Source organism: Danio rerio, chromosome 2 (assembly GCF_052040795.2).
Source record: "Danio rerio strain M-AB ecotype USA chromosome 2, GRCz13ab, whole genome shotgun sequence".
NCBI lineage: Eukaryota > Metazoa > Chordata > Actinopteri > Cypriniformes > Danionidae > Danio > Danio rerio.
In genome coordinates, this window is record NC_141022.1 from 11,394,559 (window position 1) to 11,416,229 (window position 21,671).

At 35.8% G+C, this 21,671-nt stretch overlaps 2 protein-coding genes across 4 annotated transcripts in view; one reads left to right on the forward strand and one right to left on the reverse strand.

Annotated features, from left to right (window-relative positions):
* dipk1aa (divergent protein kinase domain 1Aa) overlaps positions 1-3,687 on the forward strand; it is a 40,856-nt gene extending 37,169 nt beyond the window's left edge. For all 3 annotated transcript variants that reach the window (XM_087239998.1, NM_001040354.1, XM_087240000.1), the window contains 1 exon segment: positions 1,388-3,687. In XM_087239998.1, coding sequence (XP_087096124.1) covers positions 1,388-2,200 — 813 coding nt within the window. In that variant the 3' untranslated portion in view covers positions 2,201-3,687.
* Positions 3,688-3,736: 49 nt separating this feature from the next.
* On the reverse strand, positions 3,737-21,465 carry rpl5a (ribosomal protein L5a). The gene is given in 8 exon segments (NM_199756.2): positions 3,737-3,902; positions 5,261-5,349; positions 8,156-8,333; positions 15,465-15,667; positions 15,754-15,888; positions 15,976-16,091; positions 20,950-21,019; positions 21,384-21,465. Coding segments are annotated over 8 exon segments (894 nt in total). The 5' UTR covers positions 21,387-21,465; the 3' UTR covers positions 3,737-3,802.
* Positions 21,466-21,671: the final 206 nt, after the last annotated feature.

Genomic DNA, 21,671 nt, shown 5'->3' on the forward strand with positions numbered 1-21,671 from the left:
GGCAGTAACTGAAACTGCAATTCATCGAAATTCCGCTTGTCCTGGCTCCATAATCAAGCAAATTTCAATTGAGCCCACTGTTAGAATGGCCAACTTCACAGCAGAAAAAAAGGCGTTTACAGCCTGGTACAAAGAACAATTTTGGTTCATAAAGCTATTATTACCCTTCATGACAACTGTGAGGGGGTGAATTTTTTAATAACTCATCAGTTTCCTTCTTATTAGGTTATATTAAGTTTGCATAATTAAGGGCGTGGCCACTTGATTGACAGCTGTGTCTCACTGATGGCCGTCACTTCACCTCAGCTGACTCCAGCTGATTAGCCACTGATTTTGGCATATTCATCCTATTTTTGTTCTGTTTTATGTGGCTGTACACAGTCCGTTGCCTTTTGGGATTATTTCCTACAATTATCAGCTGATATGGGATGCTGTGTGCATTTAATTGTGCTCACAAACCATTCACGTGGCCTCCATTACCCATGTAGGTAAAGTTATATTCTTGTAAACCATCTCTATTAATGCATTTGTATTATTTAAGAATATTGATCATTTATAATGTTCTTTAGAGCTGTAATGCACTGCAGAATCTGACAGATTGATTACTTGTTATCATACAGTGTTATGCTGGATTTCATCAATAGCCTTGCATTTACTAACACAGACTATATCTGAAGTATTTGGAAGTAATTCGCTGTTTCCTCCTGTAGGACAGGAGCAATGTTTAGTGGGTCAATGTGTTACAAGTTTTTTTAAAAGTCTAAACCCTTTATTGATATAGTGTACAGCTAAGCACATGTGGTCAGAATACAAACGAGTCGCAGGTGATAAAGTATTAAGCGTTTTTCCAAAGTAAAGTCTGTCTAAGCCAGGTCCAAGCAAAATGCCAGCACGTTTCCGTAGCTCTGCTCACTCTCCGCCTCTTTGCCCTTGTTTGGTATCCCGCCGTGGGTGCGAGCAAAATGGCGACGGTTGGCCACGCCTACTTGTTGCTTCTTTTGCGCTCTTCAGAAACCCATGGGTGACCATATATTTTACAGTCTATGGTCGCAATACAATACAAATATGGCAAATTGTCAGCTGCCATCGTTAGTGGTTCGCATCCTGATTTAGGACTATCCACTGCAAACTGTATAGAAGGTGGATTCAATTCATCAGTAAAAGACACCAGAGTTTGGGAAAAAAACAATTAGCATTTAACTAAATCGTATTTTGACGTCCAAGTGATTAGCATTTCACTGAATGCCATATTGCGTACGTAACAAATAAAATCAGCAGGAGTTCTGGTGTAACAGAAGCCTTATAGGCTGAAATCACTTGACCATAAACTACTGTAGCTTTACAAATATCATAATTCACACTTGCTTCCTTGTTTTGGTTCCCGCAGGCAAAAGTTGGAGAGCAAGCTAACCTGTCCAATTTGGTTAGCCTAATTCTTTCAGTGGCCGACAGCAACAAAGATGGCCACATCTCTCTCCCGGAGGCCAAGTCTGCCTGGGCTTTATTACAGCTCAACGAAGTTCTGCTGGCGGTGGTGCTCCAGGGCCGAGAGCACACACCTAAACTGCTGGGCTTCTGCGGGGACCTGTACGTGGTGGAGCGGGTTCCTCATGCTCCGCTGTTTGGTATCACCTTGCCCTGGCCTATGGATCTGTGGATCCCCGCGGGAATGCGGCGAAGCATGGACCAGTGGTTCACACCGTCCTGGCCCCGCAAGGCCAAAATCTTCATCGGCTTGCTGGAACTTATTGAAGACATCTTCCATGGTACCTTTGGGAGCTTCTTAATGTGCGACATGAGAGCCAGTTCGTTTGGCTACACCGACCGCCACGACCTCAGGCTAGTGGATGGCCGGCGTGTAGTAGCCGAGGAGGCCTTCAAACAGGCCATGATCCTCCAGCGCTGTAAGGACCACGAGGACTGTGTGTACGGTGCGGACTGTAGGACTTCATGCGACCTTTCAGAACAGCGTTGCACAGCCGAGGTGGCTCAGCCCAATCTGGCGCGAGCCTGCGGAGCAATGAAGGATTACCTCCTACGAGGAGCTCCGTTCCATCTGCAGGAAGAGCTAGAGAAGCAACTGTACGCCTGCATGGCTCTCAAGGGTTCGGCTGAGCAGATGGAAATGGAGCACTCGCTCATCCTCAATAACCTCAAGACCCTGCTGTGGAAACAGATCTCACACACCACCGACTCCTGAAGAGAAGCCAGGGTGGTCAGGGGTGCCCAAACTTGGTCCAGAAGGGCCGGTGTCCTGCAAATATTATTTACAACCCCAATCAGACTCACCTGGGCTAGCTAATCAAGCTCTTACTAGGTTTTCTAGAAACATACTTGCAGGTGTGTTGGAGCTGAAGTTTGCAGAACATCGCTCCTCCAGGACCAAGTTTGGGCACCCCTGATTTAGATTCTTGAATGTCTTCTGAAGCACTTGAGGCCATTTTCAAGATGGCCGCTGGAAGGTAAAGTTGCTGGAAACAAAGGTTTTCTTTCTTGATTAGGGGGGGAAACGTCAAATTGTGAGGAATTATTTCTCAGGCTCAACGTTGAAGTTCACGTTTCCGTTTCATGCTTTGTCGTCATACACAAGTGATCGATGATCATGTTTATTCTACACTTCCTTCAGATGTTATGAAGGAGCAAGTAATGCTAACTTTGCATCCATTGTTGGATGCTAGCGTAGAAAGTGAAGGAATGCACTCACCACTGAGTATGGTTGTGTAAGTCTCTTCTTGTAACGTTTGTCACACATGAGCACAGCAAAAAGAGCCATAAAAGAGCCATTGTGAAATGGACATACTAATGCCTTGATATGCATGTTGCCAGTGAGTGTGTTATTTTGAGTTCGATGCTTGTGTGTACTTCTCTTGGGTCAATTCTCGGAAATGATCAAGCCGACCACTTATGATCTGATGGTAGCTTAAAAAAAAAAAAAGGTTCAATTTGTTGACAGTATTAGTTATTGCAATAGCTATCAGCATTTATTAATATAGGAGAATGTAAATGTAAACTAATGCGTTTTAATAGTTTGAAACGTCAGTTGTGCCAAACCTGTTTGAGCTTCATTATTCTGTCTAACGCAAAATAATTCAAAGTACAATTTCAAATTCATGCATTGTTTCCTACCATGAATGTAAACTGCGACAATTACAAACATTCTTCAAAATATTTTCTTTAGTATTCAACAAAAACAAACTAAAATGGCTGATTTTTACCATTTGAGCTAAATTAAAAATGTTGTAATTAATAAGATGCGATGCCTATTGCATTAACCAGTGTAAATCAAATTAATCTTTTTTTTTTTTGTGAAATGTTGAAATGTTTACAGGAGTCATGCGAGTAACACTACAACAATGAAGCCCTACTCAACCATGATAGTTCACAGAGTTGATCATTATTTATTTCTAATGTTATTTTGGTAATTTAGGCATGTCTAATAAATAAATAACATTTAGATTTCAATCTAAAGCTGTATGAGATGTCTACCATCACATTATGATGTACTAATGAATGAAGGAATTAAGAGGTGCTTTGTTTGTTGATCAGCCATTTTCAATGGGATGTTTCAGATTGTTTGTCAAACTGCTTCAATTTTGTGTACTCATAAATCCCACTGCTGCTGACTTTAAATGGAGATTTTTATAAAAGTTGATTGCATGACTTTGCACATTAAAAGTGTTTCTCAAATCTACAGTTTTTGATGTTGTGCTTCACCAAAGACCACAAGCACACCGTATTCTTTCCAAATGATTTATTTGGAAAAGGTGCACACTTTCTTTGGAGCCGTTGACGTTTGATTTCTTTAGTCGTCTGCAGCAGCTTCCTGAGCCCGGAGGAAACTGGCCTTTTTCTGGGCCACACGGTCTTTTCTCTGGGCCAGAGTGAGCTTGGCACGGTTCCACCTGCAACACAGTAGTCAGCACTGATGAGAAAAAGAGACAGCATCTGCGCAGATTACAGCACAAACTATTCAGACTAAAATACACTCATGTGAAAAAGTGAAGACTCCTTATTAGCTATGTTTCCATTCAAAAATAAGTTTCCACATCGCATATAAGGCGTGCGTATAAAGCAGCGTCTCCATCCAAGTATTCAAAGAGGACAAAATAGCCACTTCCTGATCAACTGGAATTCTGGCAGTGCTGTTTACACTGCAGGATGGATCAGCGACAGAGTTTGCCTGTCCTAAATTTTTTACAAGAAGAATAGCCAACAACTTTGTCAACTCGGTCCAAAACTACGCCTCACAACAGATCACACATGAGAAGTGACATGGGAATAACGTGAGGTCACAGTTTATCTTTTGTTGTTATCTACCACATAATTAAAAAGAAAACTTCAGTGGGGTAGAAAATCTACTTATTTTGCTCTCTTGGGTTATAAAGAAAATTCATAATTTCTCTTCAACTTTTTTTCTTTTTCGACCTGCTTGTGGTATTGCTCAGATGACACATCAAACAGACACGGGTGCTTCTGCCAAATATACACAAGTTTTTTTTCCTTTTGTTGGGTCCAAATAAACAAAATGAGCTGAAAATGAACGAAAACTGAAAATGAGCGCTTTGAACTTCTCCCTCAACCTCTCGTTGACCTGCACATACCCATACTAGTGGATGCTGCTCTCTCATTCGCTGTAAATGATCGACAATGTTACTTGGAAACCAGATAAATTTCACATTTCAATTCTCCCAGATGGCGTCTTTGATGGTTCATACTGTGTGATCGTTACTCGCGTGCACGAGCACCGATTTGCCAGTGATTTCAAGCATTTGTCTGATTTCTCAAAAACCTGTCGTCGTCAAAATCTTGGCTAAAATCATGCAGTCTGAACTCGGCATTAAAGTAATCACTTCTTTATGACCTCGTCAGTCTCTCAGATCATTCTGGACAAGTTTTGGAGTTTTTTTTTGTGTCAATTTTTTTTTAAATTTGCTGCTGTGTTTGTGATCATTGTTTTGTTGCATAAACTAATTTTCCAAATCTTAAGATCTGCCAAAGATCAGATTATTTCTGATATTGAAAAAAATCTAAATTTTATAGGGTGTCCTAACTTTTTGACTTGACTATAAAAGAGAGGTAACATCAATATTTGACATGGAACTTAAAAAAAAAAAATAAGTTGCCGCTAAAACCTCAGCATTATGTCCAGATTTTGCTATCAGATCAACATGATGCTGACACTTTTCAAGTTTCATGCCAATGCAAATCCTATGACTTCCAGCTATAAGAAATAATAAAGAAAGAAAGCTTGAGAACGCACCTCTTCTTCTTGACTTCTCTCTTGGGCTTCCTCTCATGAACAGGGTTCTCACGGATGGAAGCATGAGCCTTCTTGTACATCTCTTCAATCTGCAGGAACCAGATGATTGTTTAACAATAGGACAGGTGGAAGTAGGGCATCAATAGTTTACAATACTACACAACAGACAATAATTCAGCAAAGAAATGAAACGTATTGAAAAAAAATGTCAACATCATCGGGCCACAAACACTGGATCTACTGATGATACAGCGTTTTATCCACAATTACAGCTTTCATAATCAATGTTTTAAAGTCTGTATGAAATCAAAATTTACAATGTTTATTTTGCTAGCTCACATTGATATTCTTGAGGTGAACCATTAATCCAATTAAAAAAAGTTTTGTTTTGGTAATCTATAATCAAATCAAACCATTTGCTTCCACGTTTTAAGAGGTGGTTCTTCTCTGATGATGTCAATCTGACGGCTTTAGCCATAATATTCTTAAACACGCCCCTTTTACCATTTGTTTGCTGCAAGTAAATGATGTGCAAAAAGAAAGCGCCGCCACCTACTTAAGGTTTTGTTTCAGTTAGAAGTACATCAACATACTGAAACAAAAGTCTCAGCGACTTCTACTGCACGTAGACTTTAAAATGAAAAAGCTTAGCAATCTGTGTAGTTTAAAACAACTGAACCAACAAAATGTTTACGTGGTGATTTCATTCCAGTGATTAACAGTTTTATCAATTCTTAAGCACTGTACAGAATCAAACGTTTACCCTGTAAACAAACTCTTTCTCGACCTAGGCATTGAGGTCACTTGGCTATAATCAAATACAACAGAGTGGAGGAACTTTGACGTCAATTTGTATGCAAAAACCTGAAAGCGAGTTAGCATTTTAGCAGTTCAGTTTCCCTCATCCCAAAGTCAATAGGTTTTTTCTATGGGATTTTAGTAAAAAAAAAAGTTTGTGGCTGACACAAACGCAAGATACTTTCACGTTTTATTCTACGACATAAAACACATCAGTTACATCTCACTCTTGATTTTTTAAATTGGTTACGCTTCTTTAAAAAGACGGTTGCTATCAAGTTGCTAAATGGGACAACAGGCGGTGTGGAGGTATGTCATCGTGCTGATGTGGTCTGGAGCTCAGCCGGTTTGCGTTTTGCATTTGTCTGTGATTTAAGTATTTTCATGAATAGTATTTTATAGTTAGTAGTATTTTTCTAATTGGAAATTCAGATTTTGTGTTAATGCCTTCACTTGTAAAGACAGTCAAGACAGATTAATTGGTTGATCGCTTATTTTAGTTAAACGATATTATGAAGATACTGCAGTGCAGCCTGTCTCTTTCCTGCTCTCAGTAATGCAAACGTGTGAATGAATGTGTAAGAAATACATACATGTTAATTCTCATTTTAACGTGATCAATTGATTTTGTCGTTTTTTTCTTCGTGGATAATAATATAATAAACCATAAACCAGTCTTAAACCATGTTTGTAAAAAAAAAAAAGCTTGAAAAGTTGCAGGGTGGTGCTGACGTCACAGGCAAGCGCCCTGAAGGCAGTGCAGTCCGTTTATAGCAGTGGTGGGTAAACTTTTTAGACCCGAGGGCCACATCAAGTTTTGCAAACCAAGTGAAGGGCCACATGTCAAATCCTTAAAAAAAAAACTTTTATTTATAGTGGAAATATACATGGAATATGTAATATTGGACAGAAACATGTCATATTAACACAAAACAGATTTTTTTTTTTAATAGTTATGATTGCGTCAAATTTACAAGTCAAATGAATTTGCACTATTTATATTTATCATCACTTATCAGTCATCATAAAACAATAAAATAATCTCTTATAAAATATAATAATAAAGTAATCATTTTTACAGTGGGGAATAGAAAAGATATTGTTTGATAAAAAAAATCTCATATTAACACATTAAAAACAATTCTTAAAAAATTACCATTCAGTCAAATTTACAGTAATCTAATTTGCACAGCTTTTAGAATATGTAGATCAATCATCAAATTTAACAGCAACACTCTTGCGAAATACCTAGCTGATTCAGTCGTTGCCTAACGACATAAAAAAAGATATTTTTTTTCTTGTCAAAAAAAAGGCAGTGTGGTGCACCTCGCGTTTTGCAATGTAAATGTGCGTTCGGTGTGATCCGCCCCTTAGTTTGTAGTCTTTAAAAATAGCAATACTAGCTTAGCATATTAGACCTACTGCTTTCTGTCCGATATTGGTGAAGAAGTATTTTGTTGTCTATTCTTCCTTTAACACACGACATTTAGAGTCAATTTTTTTTTGCTTGACTCATTTTCAGTCATTAACGGTCGAGTGCATTTTAATATACGAGTGTGTTCTAATTCTACTGGTTGCGCTAACTGTACCGCGTACAATACTGCCATCACATGGCGTTCACTTGTAATTGCATCATCAATTTACCAATTCTGAAACCAAACTCAGAAGCAACATTTTAAAAACTCGGTTTATAGCCTAATGTTAGCTTTTCAATTCTTACGTTTGCATTTAAGATCCAAAAATGTAAAGTTGTATTTTTGTGTGAGGATTATCCGGCTGGACAAAACGTGTAAGCGTATGAACAGTGTTTGAATACAGAGCTTATTGTTTGGAATTTTCTAAAAGCCTATGGGAAAATCCTATAGGGATTTTATCAAGGGAACCAGTTTTATGCTAGTACCTGGTTAGCCTACAAGGGGACGTCATAGTTCCTCCACTCTATTAAAAACTTGGAGTGAAAGTGAGAGGAAAGAAACTAAATGAAAATAAACGAGTTGAATAAATAAAATCCTTATATAACAATCAAATCTACGGTGATTTCACTCTAAAGCATAAGCAGGCATATGTTAGCAGTGAGGCGGCGAAGAGCTTTCTTACAGATTCAGGTGTGACGCCGTTCTTGATGAAGCGGGAGAACTGTTTCTTGTACAGTTCCTCGTCCTCCTCCATCAGAAGGCTCATGTACTCGGACACATTCAGACCCAAGATGTGCTTCCTGTGCACCTCCGCATTGAACTCTTTGCTTTCAGAGTCATAGCCCGGGAACCGCTTTGTGCTGAAAAAAAAAAAAGTTACAATTTTTATCAAATGACAATAATGATTGGACATAAAAGCACACTTCATTTGCACATTTGACTTATATGAAAGAGATTTAAAAAAAGAACAAGAAAATTGCAAAAAATGTTATTAATCAATTTCACGTCTATCATTTTCTGTGTTAGAAACAAACACTACAATAAGGTCATCACTTTTGGAGTATGAATCTGTGTACTTACGTTTTTTTCACCAAATTGTTTCTGTTCAGAGCAGAAAGGCTGCTGTTCTCAATAATGCTTTTAATTGTCTCATTTTGGAATATTAAAGTGGATCCAAAAATGTGGTCAGAAGACTACTAATGTTGGAAACCAGGCACGATTAATCATTTTTTAACCGAAACTGCGATTTGAAAAGGTGCAATTTTCAAAATCACAAAAGCAGTGATTATTCGATTACTACAGCAAGGAAGTTTAAAGCGATACTTGTGGATTTATCAGCTTTGATAACCATGCATTACTATGCCCACAGATTGTAACGGTGGCCGTTTTTCTGTATTCACGTCACTCATAGGTCAATAATGGCAGTTTAGAGCCAATCACAACCTTTTTTGTTGAGCGCATGAACACAATAACCAATCATAGGCATTTAAGAATTCGCTGGACAACACTCAAAAAGCAAGATGGGATAATATTTACATTTATTTATTTGCTTTAAATGCTCAGGTTGTCTTCAGTGCAAGTACTTGAGTTTTGTTTGATACATTCAGAAAGTGTTTTCCTTAAACAGGTAAAACTAAAGGTGCAGTTCAAACATCTGACTGCTTGTATTAAATATGTATAAAATATTTTTAAATTATACATTAAAACGAGAGCTCTTGTGCTGTGCAGAAAAATAAAAAAATTTTGTATGGAAAGCATTGTCAATGCACCGTGAATGTCAAGATTTATGTGAAAAATGTGACAATCCAAAGGTTTATATCTATAGATAAGATCTTATATAGAATTAATTTAACTAAATTTAAAATACAGTGTTTCCACCACGTTTTTTCCAGCTGCGGCAGCAAGCCTTTTTTTTCACATCTACATACTACCTGTGGCATTATTTCAATGACAAATGTCGTGAGCGCAGTATTACAAGTCGAGATCGCATTTATGTAATAGCCAACAGCATGCAAATCTTTTTAATTTAATGTAGCGGAAACCATGAAATACTGTAGTTATTATCTTAATGTGATTATTTATGCTTGGTCTTTCTTCGGTGCTGTTAAAACCATCATGTCAAACCTGCAGCTCTTTCATTACATTATAGTAAATCACATTTTAAATAACAAATTTGACCAGATAAAATCGCAACTACATTTTTTTCACCAAATGGTGCAGCATTTAAACTTGTAACCCATTCAAATCGGATTGGATACTAAATGAATGGCAATACAGCTATATTACAATTGTATGTTATAATGTTGTGTTTTTCACATTGATATGCACATTTTAGCATTTTACCTAATCCCAAAACATGAATTCACATAATATAAGCCCAAACCAGATCCATATAAGGGCATTCCCCAAAGCAGCACTCGTCAAGAGAAATACAATTTTAGCACTGAAACAAAAGACAAAGAAAAAGAACTTTAACAATAATAAACATGAGGTTTTGTCTACGGAGGTTGAAGCAATTTTAAAAAGCCACATAATTGACTTAGGACAATCTTAACTGAATGAACAGCCATTCGTCACTCAGCAAACTATCTGTGGACTCTGTAAAGTTTATTAAAGTAAACTTATAGGTCACACTTTGTTTTGATGGTCCATTTGTTGAATTTAAGTTACATTGCATCTACATGCCAACTAATTCTCACTAGATCATAAGGAGACTGTTAGGTTGAGCTTTGAGTTAGTGTAAGTTGACATGTACTTGCAAAGTCTTTTATAGTCAGTTAAATGTCTGTTTAGCAGAGGTATCAACAAATATTAAGCAGACAGTCTAATAATACTCGAATGGACCATCAAAATAAAGTGTTTAATTTATATATTTGGATCTCTAGTTGGGCTGTATTATTGATTTTAAGTGTCTAGTTCCTTTTCACCAACCCTGTAAATAACACAATTAGATACAGGATTATTCATACAAGCTTATAAGGCCCCAGGCATACATGATTGCATGCATTTGATACAAATTGTTCTTGTTTTTTTTGTTTTTTTATTGCGTTAAGAATGATTTAATACGTTTCAATGCAGCATTAATTATTCATGAAAACACTCATAAGCACATTTCATATGAAAATTTGTGCCTATGCATCTTTAGTGAAAAGACCCATTGTGTTTACTCTAAACTCACTTAAAATGCTCAATAGCAGTGAAAGATCTGCTGCAGATAAGTTTAAAGTACAGACAAGTATGAATGTTGATATTGAGGAAGCTTAATAATCAACATCCTCATTCAAATCAGGAGTGTCAGCCTGCATAATCTTTTTATTTAATGTCAGGTCAGCAACAATGGCAATTTTTAATGACAAAACATTTCATTAAAGGGTCACGAAACCCTAAAACACACTTTTTTGAGCTGTTTACAGTCATATATGTGCCCCATGCTTCTGAAAACATTATGAGGACACATTTCACAGAAAAAGTGAAAATTGGTTATTTTGTGTTATTTTGAGCAAATATGATCTTCCGGTTTGAAATGAAATTTTGAAGCTGCGTCAGAGATTAGATCCTTGCGTGTAATCCAGCATGGAGAGTGGATGTTTGTAATGGTGAGTACATCGGGACGTCTCTGAGTGTGCCGCATTAATTCATGAGAAAGACTTGGTTCAAACCAATCAGCACGCTTTGTTGTGTATGAGGTGCAACTTCATTAATATGCATGAAAGCTTTTTACCTGTGCAGTGTTCAGATGGCAGAGATGCCACTGTGGGTTGCCAAAACAAGTGGAAAAACAAGAATTGTTTGGAGACATGGGTTGTCAGTGTTTTGTTTATAATTATAAATGTTCTGCAACGAAGGTTTTGTTTTCATTTCCCACTATGAGAGCGCAGCTGGACTCACGTGTGGACTACAGTGCACGAGACAAAAATATGTTTGTAGGGATCATTTTTTTACCCGAGAGCTTTTCGTATCTGGAAATGGTGAAATCCGGATTTGCTGTTCGTCTCCTGTTTAAAAAGATGCCGTTCCAGTTGGTGTTGACTGTCCTGTCTCTACATATTTGGTATGTGAGCGATCAGTAGTCTTTGTTTGTTTATTCAGATGGCAAAGTTAGTTCGTATTGTCAGCAGTACTCGTTCAGTTTTTAGAGACAAACTTAAGTCAAAATGACAAAATGACTTAGCTTACAGTATGTTAATATCACTTCAATATTATGGCTTCAAAGATCCGCTGTAAATGCTGCTTTCCAAGTGTAAACATGTAAACACCGCAATCAAACAATTACCGTCATGTAGAATTTTCACTGCATTTTTTACAGGATAGTCTATACACACATGGCTTTTTGACAGTTACTGAGAAATTCTGAGTTTTTTTTTTCCCCATTCGCTGTGCGGTATCAAAGATTTGATTAAAACTACACTCTTCCAGCAGTTCCTCACATCCTATATCTCATGTCACAGGGGGCATGCATGAAAAGTTCCCCAATAAAAGTTAAAGTGCCAAACTGCAGTTAAAGTTGACAAATAAATAATTTGTCAAATAATTTAGCACGTGCCCAAACGGAAACTAACATTTTTATGCAAACCCTTCCCTCTTTCCCTCCCCTGACACTGTAAAAACACCCTGCTGAGACAGGGGGGGTTTCGTGACCCTTTAATAAATATACAATAAAAGAAACAAACAAATACATAAATTAGATAAAATATTTGATGTTAACATGTGATAAAAGAAATCAAAAATCTTTCCTGGAGACACTATGCGGAATATTTACCAGTTCAGCTGTACTATTAAGTCAATGCCACTAAAACACGAAAATGGAAAACAATGGAAAGCAATTTCAAGCTTTTTTTCCAAACTTTTTTTTTTTAACTTTTGATGCCATTTTACACGTTTATATAAAAACCCTATAAAGAATGCTCTTTTTATCAGGTGCATATATTCAGACTTTTTTTTTATTTTATGTGAAATTTATCATAAAATTGCTATTTAGCTTCATTATTAGGCAAAATACATATATTCTTTTTATTTTCCAAAGTAATGTGCAGCATTTGAGAAATTATAAAATGCCACTTTTTCATTTCGAAATGGTCTAAAATTATTTTGGTAGCAGCATTTATCCTATCAAATCGTGAGTTGAGCCAATCATTACATCCCCTAAGTGTTTTACAGTGGAGATGTTTACACCCTGACAGTTTAATTTTGCCTGAATTTTATTTATTAAGATAAAAATATATTAATTATGATTTTTTAAAAGTATGATGTTACATTCAATAACGCAATAAGTATCTTTATAGCAATACAACATCACATATCAGGGTATCTGCACATTTTTTAACAGAAAATTTAAGACCTTTTAAGACCTTTTTAAGTCCTCTAAAATGAAAATTTAAGACTTTACCTAAAAAAAAAAAAAACAGGAAAATGTTCAGTGTGAACACAGAATGATGTGGTGAAGTATGGCGGCAAATCTATGGCGGCAAATCAATGGCAATATAAATCGAGCGCAGCGGTGATGTTTGCGCGCGAGGAGAAGTGAACCGTGAGCAGATTTCTTGGTTGACTTGGTTTACTTGTTATCTCTAACGCTATTGGCTACTGTGCCTTTCCGGAAGTTAGCCGGGATTGGACGCAAGTTAAAAGATCATGCCGTTAAATATATATACAATTTGCAAGTCATAATCATAAGAAACTTTCTGAGAACTTTATGAGGATTCAATCTCGAGAAACAGTCAAATAATATCCAAAATAATGACTTGCATTCTTGTAACATGACTTTCTGAACCCATTTGATTTGTCCGTGCAGCACTTGTCTGGTTTGTTGTATTTTACTTCATTATTAACCACAACAGCAGTGCTCATTATTACACTTGGGGATGATCTTTCTAGGAAATATTGTCTTCAGAAGAGTTTATTTGCTTTTTAGATCTTTATAGATAATTATAATTAATTTATCTTTATAGATAATTGTTAACATTGTTTGTAATATAGATCAGTGTAAAATATATATATCTATATATATTATATATATTTTTCAATCTCATTTTTAGTTAATGATTGAATAACCTGCATATAAAGACTTCAATCAAAAATGATTAGCCCAATTAAACATAAAAAATACAGTGACAGACATTCAGATGGGTTTTTATCGCCACCTATTGAGCAACAATTTAATTTCTACAATCTTCGTTTGGCTTTACTCACTATCCATTACATCATTCCACTTCAGAGGCATACAAATACTACTTTCTATATGACAGGCCCACATCTTAAAGGTCACATATGCAGTTGAAGTCAAAATTAGTAGCCCACTTTTTTCTTGTTTTATTTCGGCAAGAATAAAAGCTGTTTTAATTTTTTAAAACCCATTTTAAGGTCCATATTATTACCCTCTTTAACCTATTTATTTTTTTCGAAAGTCTACAGAACAAACCATTGTTATACAATAACTTGCCCAATTACCCTGCCTAGTTAACCTAGTTAAGCCTTTAAATGTCACTTTAAGCTGTATAGAAGTGTCTTGAAGAATATCTAGTCTAATATTATTTACTGTCATCATGACAAAGATAAAATAAATCAGTTATTAGAAATGAGTTATTAAAACTATAATGTTTAGAAATGTGTTGAAAAAAATCTTCCCTCCGTTAAATAAAAATTAGGATAAAAATAAACGGGGCTATTAATTCAGGCGGGCTAATAATTCTGACTTTAACTGTATAGTGGAATAACAGACTAATGGCAATATATTTACTATAAACCTTTGTACTTTATGCACTGCATGCATGTATAGCCTATTTTGTATACTATTGTCCATCCAATTTATTCTGACTTGTTCTTCACAGAAAATGAGTCAAGGACAATGAATCTTAGAAAAAAAAAAGATTTTTGTAAATTTGAACACGTTAAGTTTGAGTTCAGTTTAAATGTAGGTGCTAAACTTCATCAAATGGTTCAAAACACATTTAAAGTCTGAATTATTCGTCCTGATTTAATAGCCCATGTATATTTTCCCCAATTTCTGTTTAATGGAGAGATCTTTTGCCACATGGTATAACTCTCTCTTTCTCTCCCAAGTAATAAAGTTTGTTACAGAAATATATCTCATTATTTTGATATGTCATTATATGACTTGGTCATGATGGTAAGAATAGGCATTATTATGAGATTAATTATTTAAAAAAATATCTCATTATTGAAAGTAAGTCTCCACCTATTATTACTGAGAAAGTAAGTCTATGTTTCACACTGTGACATTATGATAAGATTTCCTATATAATTTTATTTAACGGGGAAACTAGCTTACCTGCGTCCAATCCCGGCTAACTTCTGGAAAGGTAGAGTAGCCAATAGCGTTAGAGATAACAAGAAAACCAAGTCCCGCCCTAGGACTCACAAAAATCTAAACTGTTTCGCGCGAGCAGAGAGAAGAACCAGCGAGCGAGCGGAGAGAACTGATTGCGCGCGCGCTGTAGGCATGACCTCGCTCGCGAGAGCGTACATCGTGCGCACAGATGATAATGTGCACGCGCGGGACTTGTTTTCTCGCGCTGGATCAGTTGAGCGCGCGCGTGAAGATCCCCTGTGCGCTCGCGAGCTGTAATTTTCTCGCGTGTAGACCTGTAATCTGCTCACGGTTCACTTCTCCTCACGCGCAAACATCACCGCTGCGCTCGATTTATATTGGCATTGATTTGCCGCCATAAGACGAGTCGGACATGATATTTAAGATCCCACATGAAATTTAAGACCTCCTTATGGAAAATTACAGAATTTAAGACATTTTCAGACCTTAAAAATCGAAAATTTTATTTAAGACATTAAGACTTTTTAAGGACCCGCGGGGACCCTGCATATTAATCTTCCCAGAATTGTGCAGCTCAAATATACAGTCATCAACATTTGAAGTGGATCAAAACATTTAATCAATGTTGTCCTAAATGTTTTTATGTTGTCAAATCCATTTCAAATGTTGACTACTATACATGCTATTCACCATATGCACTGACCTGTGAGGAATGGACAGTCCTCCATCCACTGCTCCTTTAAGAGCTCCAAACACTTTGTTCCCTGTGGTGGTTCTAGTCAAACCGGCATCCAGGTAGCAAGAAAAAGCCCCTGGCTGGCCATCAATGCTTTCCACGTTAAACTCATCGCCTGTCACCTCAACCTGGCCTTCGTAGACCTTATCCAGACCAAACTTATTCAGCAGCTGCAAGCAGAAAACAAGTCTGAGTTTTACCCTTCTCAGAGATTTAAACTGTACTGAAAGATGTTCATGAAAGATATTCATTTTACCCTGCGAGCACACAGTAAACCGGTGCAGTAGGCCGCAGCGTAGTTGGTCAGTCCACAAGCAATGCCATATTTTGGCAACTCGTGAGAGTAAGCAGCGCAGACGATCGCGTCGCCTTCAATTTTGGCATATGCGATCTGACAGATAGAAAGACAAATTTTACTGATATATTCAGTTATATAATTCAGAAATGCAGGTAACAATCACATAGAGGAAGTTCATACCTGGCAAACAATATCCCTGTTGGAGAACCGAATGATCATCCTGTACTTCGGTGTGTTGTACTTGTTCTTATCCTGGATGACAAGACGCTTACGGGCAAAGTAGTCAGTTTTCCCCTCTGAAACAATGAATTGTGTTAGAAAACAGTAATTAATAATAATTATCCTGAGCTTTTTTGCTGGTCTACCAAGGTGGCTTTAGGGTTTTTGCTGGCTTATTGGTATTGATGAGAGAAACAAAGCTTTTCAAAGCTTTTAAACAAGTGAACTAATTTCCTTGCAGACTGATTTAGTTTGAAACGTTTGAAATACCACATACTTGGGGCACCAGCTGGTTAAAACCATGTAAGTGCAACAAAAACTCAACATAAAACAAAACTAAACATAGATTAAGTTATAACTTGCACATAAAATGCACTTAGCTTGTCTAGAATAAATAAATATTAAGAGTCTGCATAAATCAAAGAATTTTCAAGGCTTATATTGTTTTTTCATTCTGGGCTCTTCTAAATAGCACAAAAGACTTTTAACTACTATTTTTCCTTTAAATTTCACAAATGTCTCATTAAAACATCCACAAACTCATAAAACTGATCTGAGATCAGGTAAATAAATACTACTAAAGCAATTGGGCAAGAACTACAGATTTTTATGACGTAATAAAGTTGTTTGCTAGAATCACATGACCTTGTCAAATAGATTTGCGATAAAGTTGGTTTTATATTTGCAAATTCGAGCATTCTCCCCAATTATATAATTTCAGAAAAGTATTATTTGTAAATTCTAAATAGAGAAATCATATTAGCAGCCAATGACTATCAAAGTACAACATTGTTTACAGTCAATTGAATACTTCTAACAATGCTTTAAAGTCATTATTGCATGCGATTTCAGACCCAATATTCAAATTAGCATGGTAAACAATATAGGGACCGTTAAATGAATGAAAAAATATGGGAATATAAAACCAACTTTACCTCAATCCAAATACATACATGCTCTGAACCATTGATTAAAAACAAAATACCTAAAAGATTCGAAGCATGAAACAGCAATTCAAAAAGCAGCCATCGCTACTTTACGGAGGTAAATGTAAAAACTATTTACAATAATTTGTTAGGTCTAAGTAATAAATATAGTAAAATTGTAAATTTTAATTATAAAGAGAATAGCTTAGGGGTTGTCTTGTTTCTAGTCCAAACATTCTTAAATCAAGATCTATTTATTTTTACTACTGTTTATAATTAAAACTAAAATACCAGTAACTTTAAGTGCATTGACAATCATATTTTAACCCCCAATTTAGTCTAGTCAAAAACAATTTATAGCATTTATGGCTAGGCAATTTGGCCTAAAATCTAAATCTCGATAAACATTTTACTCGATTACAATAAATGAACGATTATTTTATTTATTTATATTTTTGCTCTCATAGTTCACTGACAGGTTTTGTACAGTAAATATGCTTACATATTAAATTCAAATTCATTTTTAATGAAGGGTGCATTAGCTGGTTTTAAAATAATTGAAGGAGAAACACACTATCTACTAGTGATGATTGATAATTGAACATCAACGTTGAACAACAAACTAAAACACACATTGCCTAAAACCAAAAGTCACTTTTTACTTATAAAAAGTTACAATAATTTGCACTTTTGGAAACAAAACAAAAAACAAGACAACATAAGTTCTACTTATAACATAAGCATCTCTCCTAAATAAAATACTCTTGCATTTTCTGTAAATAATATTTTAACCAGTGAATTTCTTGCATCTTCTGTAAACAAATATTTTAATATAAATAATAATTTGAATGAATTAATGAATAATATGCCATCTCAAGTAGGGCGGCATGATTAATCGAAAAAAAGATCACGATCTCGATTTGACCCGACACGTGATCCTGATTCAGCTTTTTATACGATTCAGCCAATTATATTTTCCAGGTCAGGAGAGAAGAAAAGGCGACTGCAGAAGTCTTAGCAGCAACATTGACACCTTCAAATGGGTTAAAAGTGTCACATACTGTATTTATAAAGTAGAATTCACCCAAAATGTAATTTCTGTCTTCATGTAATAATGTATTTACGGTTGCAAAATCGCATGTGAGCTGGCGCACTGTTTATTTACTGCCGAGAACGTGGGCGTGCATGCAAATAACACTTACTTTAGTGAACACAACCTGCATATGCTGTGAATAATAGGTAATGATGTTGTAAATAACTTTCTGTTTGTTGCACAGAGCGGTGTTTGAGGGTCGTGCGGGAGGTTTGATTTGCACGTGTGTGTTTTTTTCTCTCACCGTGACAGCAGCTATGAGACGCACTAGAAAGTGAATGTGAAACCTGTGCACACATCATTTAAATGATCATATGGCATTTTAGAGTTATGATTATGACAAGCATTTGATACATTTTTTCTTTCATAGCGAACACAAAGAGTTGTGCATGAAAATAAATGTTTACTGTGTCAGTATAACAACCCTAGCCTATATATTATGGAAATATAATAGTCTAATATTGTTGTCAATGGCAGATGACAAGAACATGTCTCAAACATAATTTAATTTTATAGTTATGAATAGATGTATTCTGATGTCATAATTTTACTGTAAATTAACAAACAGGACACATTGAAAGTCTGTTCAAGTCCACCATAATACAAAATTGTGCATTTTAAGCAACAGTAGAGATACACATATGCATGTTATAATTGTTTACCATGTTTGAGAATTAACAATAATAATAGGCTAATCATATTAACCTTTGTTTTACATTTACAGAATGGTGATCTTGATTTTAAGCAAAAAAAAATTGTGATTCACATTTTTGTCAGAATCGTGCAGCCCTAATCTCAAGGCATCTCTAGCACATCTTCCAATCATTGTCAATGTAGTGCTAAGTAAAGCTCAAGTATGGGTTCATCATCCTACTTGACCAGAGATCAGATGTGCCTGCAAATTATCATTTATGACCGAAGGACAAGCCATTTTAAACCTTTAGCAAGCACCAATAATTATTATGTACAAATTTTAGCCCACATTTCTCTACAAAACAGTATGAATTAAATGCCATCTTGTAACCACATCAGGGTTTCTGCGGGTTTCAACAAGTCAAATTCAAGACTAACGCTATGGCTTTTTTAAATGGCCCAGCAATAAAAAAAAAAATGTAGTTGTACCATCAAAAAAAAAAAAAAAAAAAAAATTCTAATTAGTTATTTCCTAGCATAATTTTAATTACTGTGTCAAAACAACAAACCTTTATTTTTATTTTTTCAACATGACGTACATTAAAACTTTGATAAACTAAATGTACAACAAACTGTTATAATATTACTTATAAATAGAGTTTTGCTAAAAGTTTTGTTGAGATGTATTGTCTGTGATTGGATGCGTGTTGGATTGTCTGGGTAGCTTTGCATAAACAAGAAAAATTAAGACCCATTTAAAATTTAAGACCTGCAAGACAATAAGTCGGTGAACTTAAGCCTTTTAAGGCCTAAAATTTCGTTTTTTGTAATTTAAGACATTTTAAAACCCTGCACTATATTTCAAGCTAATCTAGAGCGTAATTCAATTTAAAATGGCCGCAGAAGTATAAATTAGCCTCAGCCTTTAATCCGCTTGTTAAGTGTGACGTCACACGAAGCGGCTTCTGGGTCCAATCGCTATAATCAAACTGTATGGGGAGACTCATCAAATGGTAATAATAAACGTTTACAAACGTAACCCTGCGGTTCCAGTCTGACACATTTGTGTGCGTATGAATGGAAGTCTATGGAGAGAAAAGCCCAGTGTGACCGCAGCTTAATACTTTTGAAAATCACGATCGTAATACACAGATTAAGTCAGAATTATTAGCCCTCCCTGTTTATTTTTTTCCCAATTTCTGTTTAATGGAGGGAAGATTTTTTCAACACATAATAGTTTTAATAACTCATATCTAATAATTTTCAAGACAATTCTATACAGCTTAAAGTGACATTTAAAGGCTTAACTAGGTTAATTAGGTTAACTAGGCAGGTTAGGGTAATTAGGCAAGTTATTGTAAAATGATGGTTTGTTCTGTAGACTATCGAAAAAAATATATAGTTTAAAGAGGTTAATAATATTGAAAAATTTAAAAACTGCTTTTATTCTGGTCAACATAAAACAAATAAGACTTTCTCCAGAAGAAAAAACATTATCAGATTTACTGTGAAAATGTCCTGTGAAAACATCATTTGGGAAATATATACAAAAGAAAAAAAATCAAAGGGGGGCTAATAATTCTGACTTAAACTATATCCATGCCTAATATCAGATGGCCAAAAAGTGATACATTTTTTATAAATTGTTAAAAATTTGGCATTTGTGATGCAGCAAGTCCAGAGACTGCGGTGTACACTATTATTTTAAATAAAATTCACTTTAATGTGTGATGGGACTAAAAGTGGTCATAAACAAATATTTTCTTAATTCAAACGAGTAGCGGCTTGAACCCGGAAACACTATTTCATACGCCACACGTGTTGGAAAAGTAACTGAAAAAATCGTTCTGGAAAAAACAGATGGTTTATAGGTTCTGAATGTCAATTTCGATTACTTTTCGAATAATCGGCCACCTCTAATAGCATTAATTTTTTATCATCGTAAATGCATTTTGACTTAATGTTGAGATATTTGTATTGGGAAACGAATACTAATTAATAATAGTTTTTTTTTTGGAGTAAATGTGACATTTAATAGCAAGATTTTATAAATGTACGACTGTTTTCTTAAAGGTTTACTTTGTAGAAGAAACAATTTACACTTTTTAAGACCCACAGAAACACATCTCACTGCCGTGCTGACCAGCTAAAACAACTAAAACCCCAGTCAGGCCAAGCTAGATGATTACTTTGATTGTTTTTGGTTTTATTTACTCAAACACAAGCCAATTCAAAGTCAGCTAATAACATATTTCACAAACTATAAGAAACACGTCAACATACCTCTCCTTCTCCTGAACTTCACCTGGTACCTCCTGAAATACGACTTGTTCTTAACAACCTTAACGAAACCCTGAGACAAACAATTTTATTGTGAGTTAAACTGTTGACAAACAGGAAAGTCAATTGGAAATTTACTACTAATTCACTCATGACAGCATTGAACAACTGCGACGGCAAACATAAATACCTAATAATAACAAGGGCACACATACAAACATTTTCTAAAGGGACGCTTTTATTTTTCGAGCCTTCAAAATAAATATCAGGGCTTTTCGAGGGAAATGTGCCTTTGACGTTTGCGCAGCGACTGGACTGGTCGATTGAATCTAACACCATCCAGCCGCTTGCAGTGTTCATCTGTCTTAATAATCGAGCTGAAATAGTGGATGAGGGAATGAAACGAGCAGAACGGCGTATTTTGGGGATTTACTGACCATTTTGTGATCGTTTGTTCTCCTTTAGGTTGGGAGACTGAACTCTTCAGACTCCGATACTGCTCCCGCTGCACTGAGAAAAGGAAGTTCATGTTGCGCCGCGACCGGAAAACCAAAGCAGGCGGAGATAAAAGTCGTGCGCCCCTAACGTCGTGGAGAAAACACTGTTACTTCATTTCGTTCAAGTTTAAAGGGATAGTTCACCCATAATAGGGTGAATGCTGAAGTATGTTTAAAAGGGGTGGTCAATACTGTTCCTGGAGAGCCACCTTCCTGCAGATTTCAGTT